We start from the raw sequence: 6,168 nt of genomic DNA, 5'->3' as shown, positions 1-6,168 counted from the left end.
GGAAGAAGAATCACGATTTTCCAAATCAGAACTTCCCAATGACTCACCGTCCTTTAACTGAAACAATGCGCAGCCTTTCCCATTAACTTTCAGCATAAGGAGAGAGGAAGAACAAAGAATGACTATAAGGCAAACAGAGCTGAGATGCTAGGTAACTCAGTAGTTACTTGGAGTTCTTCTTCATCAGCTTTAAAAGCATATGTTTGTTTCCCTGCAATGCCACTTCAACGATTTCATGAAATCTCAACTTGTATTTTGTTGAAAAGAATTGATTCCTTTTGAAACAACATTGAATTTGATGTATCCTCTAGCATTACAGTACTTTGTCAGGGAAGGGCACTGAAATGAAAGGGTATTTTAATTCAGGCAATGGTATATACAACAACTGCACTCCCCAGATTCATATGGTGATTAACATGACTTTATTACCATCTATACACAATAAGTTCTTAAGAACTACTTACAATTATAAGACTGTTGTACATGTTACAGAGGGCATCAGCAAGTATGGCATAATGCTGAGAAACTGAGTTATTAAGTAGATAAGCAAGATTAATGAATAGCTCAACCTCTTTCCATATTGCCTTGTTAAAGAACAAACAAGGCCTCTGATGTTTGCGTTGCTACATGAAAAGAGCTACACTCCAGAGAATACACACATTACTCATAACAGACAAGTATTTTCTTAAGTCTTTTCTTCTGACTGGTTGTTAGGATAGGTGCCAGGAATCAAGAACTGGTTCTGGGTAGGTCAGTTTCAAAATAGATGACCTCTCCTTTAACTTACAGTCAAGACAGAATAGTATATCCAAGGTATCTGAATACTTCGTAGGTCATGTTGGAACCTCTCTTCTTAAGGTCAGGGATGCTATCCTTCTGCCAACAGACAGACAGAACCTGATGAGGTCTACCAGTTTACCTGGTCACTAGCTATTATTGCCATTTGGATTCCTCACCACTGTTCTCATGCATCTTTTGCTTTAATCATCTCTGAATATTATCATGTATTAACATACTATGTCTTTGAATGTCCCTTCATATTATTACCCACCCTGCAACTGTACCTGGCCTGGGTGCACAGGAACATTTCAGTCTGTATAGTTTAAGTACAGTCTCTGACTTATCCCTTGTGTATTAAATGTCGCCACAAATTATTAACATTGTTCCTACAGAATACTTGAAAAGGAAACTTTAAGAAACAATTCATCAAGGCCTTCTTACTTTTCTATTAGCCATATACTTCTATTTGGAACCTACCAGTCTCCACACAGGAGAAAAGATTGGGCAGTCAGTTCAGGCAAGGATTACTGCCTAGGAAACTAATGGGGCATTTCTGGTCTATCCTAGAGGGTCATTTAAGCCAGAATCAACTTGAAGGCAAACAAAAATAGCTTCTTTGTGAAAAGGCAGTTAAGAGTCAATGTTTTTTTGTTTTGTTTTTTTTTAAAAGAGTCAATGTTCACAAACTGATTTGTACACTGAAGTAAAGAGAATGTTTACAAAAAGTTGAGATAACTAAATTTTGGAAGGTTCACTCAAGTATTTACTGAACCCTCGCCATTTGTAAGGGAGCTCTGTTGGTCTAATCTATAGAGCGTTGAGTTGGGAATTCAAAGGTCCTGTCTTCTGTTGGTTCAAATCCACCAGTAGCTCCATGAAAGAAAGATGGGCCATCTTTTCTGGTGTGATTACAGCCTCTGAAAACCTGAGGTTCAGCTATGTGTGAGTTCTGACTGAACACCACTGACTATATTCTCTTTTCACTAACTAGATGGTTAGAGTTTTTAGCAAATTAAGAAAGAAAAAAAAAAGGAGCCAACATGTTGGGCTTTCAACAAAAAGTTCATCAATTTAAAAGCACCAGTGGCTTCATGGGAGAATGGTAGACAGTCTCTTCTTGTTAAGTCTTAGGAACGCAATGGAGGTTTGGCACAAGTTGGAATTGACTTAACAGCAATGAATTTATTCACAAAAAGTTTCTAATTTAGTTTGAGAAGGAAAATAGACACCACCTTTGGTGTATAAATGACTGATGAACGAAGAATTAGTAAACAAGGAAATGAATCAATGCTAGAGCTAAATAGACAAAAGATGATTCAGTATGATTGAAAGCAAAAAATGGCATAATGTACTATGGGATATGTTTATTGTATGGATGGGCTTTTTAAATGATGGGGAGGGAAAGTTGTCACTTGCACAAAATGAAAACAAAACCAGCCAAGATTCAATATTACACAATTAATAGGATCTTGGGGTACAGTCCTGCAAAGGTAAACTATTTTTAAAAGAAAAAACAATAGTAACCAATAGTTGGAAGTTATTACTGGTAATTTTTCTCTTCTTTATCTTTTTACTGTAAACTCTCTTTTAAATAACAAACACATATCACTTTTATGAGAAAACGTTTTATTTTTGTAAAATGGGAGAATGAGGATGTGCTGTGAGTTCCAGAGACATCACTTCAGGGTGGAGCTGCTCACCATGACTTCTTGGGTGATGGCATTCTGAGCTAGGTTAGGGGAACTTAGATAAGAAGAAAAGCGGAAAATTGTTTTAGGGCAGGCAAACTGATCAGCATGCTATTTGATGTGTACCTATAGAATGTAGAGTTTTAAAAACTGGACTCTTGGAAGCCGGAGTGGCAGCCACTTCCTAAACATCATGCCTCTGGGAACTCTATAACTTTCAGAAAGGACCATAGTATAGTATAGAAAGGCTTCAGGTCTTTTGTTCATAGGGTTGCTATGAGTCGTGCTCTTGACTCCATGGCGATCAACAACAACAACACAGCACAACTCTTAGCAAATCATCACCTTCACTGTTTGCAATTAGGTTGCCAAATCAGGTTTGGGGGTAGCACAGAAATCAAACTTAGCATTGCTTAACTTTTCCATCATACACCCCAATTGTAAAGGGAGCAGACGGTATCACCCAAAGGACCTGGACAGCATACCTTAAAGCATCCTTGAATGCAAACTATTCTCTGCTTCATTTTGTTTTAAAATCTCCTGCATTACTTGCTTTTGGCTCCCAGTGTACACATCTGTGCTGATATACAAAGAATGTAATTTTCCTTTCAAACTTTCAGAGTAACATTGAAGCTTCAACAATACAATATCAATTCTGAATTTTCAAAACCAATGTATATTTCATGTTCTTCTTAATTAGAAATTAAAAACAAGCTAGGAGGTAGCATAGAAGCAAGGTGATTTATTGAAAGCCAAATACATTCATCTCTGATATGGCATAAACAGGACAAAACTCAAACTCAAAAGCCACTGCTGCCAAATTAGAACAGACCCATAGCTGACCCTCCATTGGGTTTCCAAGACCATAAATTGTAGGGAAGGAGATTACCCATCTTTCTCCCTCAGAGCCACTGGTGGATCCAAACTGCCCACCTTTCTCCTATAGAGCAGCTAGTGCTTTTAAATTGATGAACTTTCTCTTGGAAGCCCAATAGATTGGCTTCTTCTTCTTTTTTTTTTTTTTAATTTGCCAACAACTCTGACCATATAATTAATGAAATGAGAAAATACTCAGTGCTGTCCACTCAGAACCCACGCATAACTGACCCTCAAGTTTTCAGAAGCTGTAAGAATCACACTAGAAAAAATTACCCATCATTCTCTTGTGGAGCTACTGGTGGATTTGAACCAGCAGCAGGCAGGGTTACTGGCACAACTCCCTATAGACTATGCCATTAAAGCTCTCTAGGATATAACTAACCTGTGTTTTTGTGTAATTAGAAAAAAAAAGTGGGTTGCCTATATTTATGTCTAAGGAACACTGGTGATAGCTGGGCACTCTGGTGGCATAATGGCAAGAAGCTGTGCTGCAATCCTAAAGGCATGTGGTTCAAATCCCCCAGCTTCTCTGTGGGAAAAAGATTGGTAATCTCCTGTGTGATTAACTTGTTCTGAAAATGTGCCGGAGGGTCAGCTATGGGTTGGTTCCCACTTGTCAGTACACAACAACAATGGTGACATAGTAGTTAAGAACTTGGCTACTAACTGAAAGGTCAGTGGTTCTAATCCTTTAGTTCTTCCAAGGGAGAAAGATGAAACCATTTGCTTCCCTAAAGATTCCAGTCTTGAAGACTTTAGGTGGGAGCTTTACTCTGTTTTAAAAGATTGGTATGACTCAGAATTGTTCTGATGATGATAGGTTAGTTTATGTCTTGAATAACTATAAGCTGTCTCTTCTAAACCTCCCTTTGTCTATGTCCTCTTCCATTGTCCTGTACAGAATTTAGGATTTGTCATATATGTGTAAGGGAGCTCTGGTAGCCTAGTGGTTAAGAAGCTGCAATGCCAACCCAAAGTCATGTGATTCAAACCCACCAGCTGCTCTACAGAAGAAAGATGGATGATCTCCTTCTGTGCAATATATTGCCTCTGAAAACCCACTGGAGGGTCAGCTATAAGTCAGTTCTGACTTAACAGTACATAACAAGAAGAAATTGGTAAGGGACTCTGGCGGGAAAGCGCATTATGTGATGTGTTGCTAACTGAAAAATTAGTGATTCTTAATCTAGCAGTTGTTCTTCTGGTGAAGGATAGGCTGTCTCCTTCCATGAGGACTGACAGTCTCAGAAGACCAACGGAGGGTTGCTATGAGTTGGAATTGACTAAGCAACACTGCATTAAGGGGTTTTCTTATTCTTCAATGTATGTGTAGAAAGAAAATATCAGGTTTATATCAGTGCATAATGATATGAGGAAGAAGTAGGGTGTAGAGGAACATATTTTACTAATAGATGTGCTGCTTTTTCTTCTGTTCTCTACAATTGGAAATATCCAAGTTTTACCTCAGGGCACATTGCACTTTTGCATCTGAATGCACCCAAATGGACCCTATGGGTAGAACATTTTAGGACCAGTAGGCAGCCAGAGCAAGGGGGCTTTGTGTCTCAGTGACTAAAACTTTTGGCTAACCAAAAGGTAAGTGCACAGACCACCAAAGACAACAAATCAAAATGTTCGTGGTTTGAATCCACTAGCTGTTCTACTCTGTCCCATAGGTTCGCTGTTAGAATGAACTCGGTGGTAATGGATTTTGTTCAGTAGGTGTGGTGTTTGGGAGCCAGAGTAAGCAAGGGCATTGGATGATAAAGAGAAATGGAGAGCTGAATTTGCAAGGAGCCTAGGACTTAAAACGTTAAACTCTGAGTAAAGACCAAGAGAAAAGAGGTAGTCTAAGGAAAGAGGCTTGAGGTAGGGTGGATGAACCAAAAAGGAAAAGGAACTAGCTAATAAGAAATTCTTTGTGTTATCAGTCAGAATTGACTGCATGACACCCAAACAACAATTATGTGATGCAATTCAAGAGCAGGCAAGTTCTTCCTGGAAAGAATTAGATAACAAAGGCCTTCAGTTTTGAGGTTATTTGGGTCTCTGTTGCCAGCACTTCACTCTATTCTGTTGTAGCATCAAAGCAGCCACAGCCAGTACACAAAAAATACAGGGGGGCTGTTGCACAGGTCATAGTTTTCAGACCACACTGGTTCTTTTTTAGATCAGTAATTTCTATATTACTGGTATGTCCACTTGCTGTACAGAGGTAACTCGTGGTTGCTGTGAAGCTGAACACTGTGACAGTGATGTGTCAAATGTGATAATGGTTACCCATGATGGACAGTGTTTGGTGGAGCTTCCTGATTAAAACAAGCTTGGAAGCAGGAGTGGCATCCACTTCCATAACAGCTTGCCTCTGGAAACCCTATGAACCTGGAGAGAGATCGAAAGTTATACAGGTGTTTGGGTCTTTCATTCATAGGGTCGCTATGAGTCGCCTCCAACTCGACAGCACTTAACAGCAACAACAATAATTTCTAATATTCAGTCCAATTCTGTGTACTGTTTGGTTGTGTCATAATCTCTCTTTTAGCCCCAAACTTTTAGCAAACAATTACATAAACACTTGTAGGGATGCAGTTCTCTTAAATGGAATGAAGGGATATGTATGACAAGAACAAGCAGATGAAGATTCAAGGAAGAAAGTAGCCATAAAAGACCAGATGAGGTGTGAAAGGAGATAAGTCAGTGCAAGTCGGTAATTATGGAAGAGTCTACAATCTACGGCACTTACCAACTTAGAAAGAGCTCTGTTGACCTAGTGGATAGAAAGTGATGCTTCCCAGACAAAGGTGGGTGATTTTTTTTTTTT

At 39.0% G+C, this 6,168-nt stretch overlaps 1 protein-coding gene across 1 annotated transcript in view; it reads right to left on the bottom strand.

Moving 5' to 3' along the window:
• Positions 1-2,456: 2,456 nt before the first annotated feature.
• CR1 (complement component (3b/4b) receptor 1 (Knops blood group)) overlaps positions 2,457-6,168 on the bottom strand; it is a 196,280-nt gene continuing 192,568 nt past the window's right edge. The window contains exon 36 of the mRNA XM_006888005.1: positions 2,457-2,523. Coding sequence (XP_006888067.1) covers positions 2,457-2,523 — 67 coding nt within the window. The remainder of the gene's footprint in view (positions 2,524-6,168) is intronic.

This window comes from Elephantulus edwardii, unplaced genomic scaffold (assembly GCF_000299155.1).
Source record: "Elephantulus edwardii isolate Elephantulus edwardi_28Jun2011 unplaced genomic scaffold, EleEdw1.0 scaffold00063, whole genome shotgun sequence".
In the NCBI taxonomy this organism is placed as follows: Eukaryota; Metazoa; Chordata; class Mammalia; order Macroscelidea; family Macroscelididae; genus Elephantulus; species Elephantulus edwardii.
This window is presented reverse-complemented; position numbering and strand designations above follow the sequence as displayed.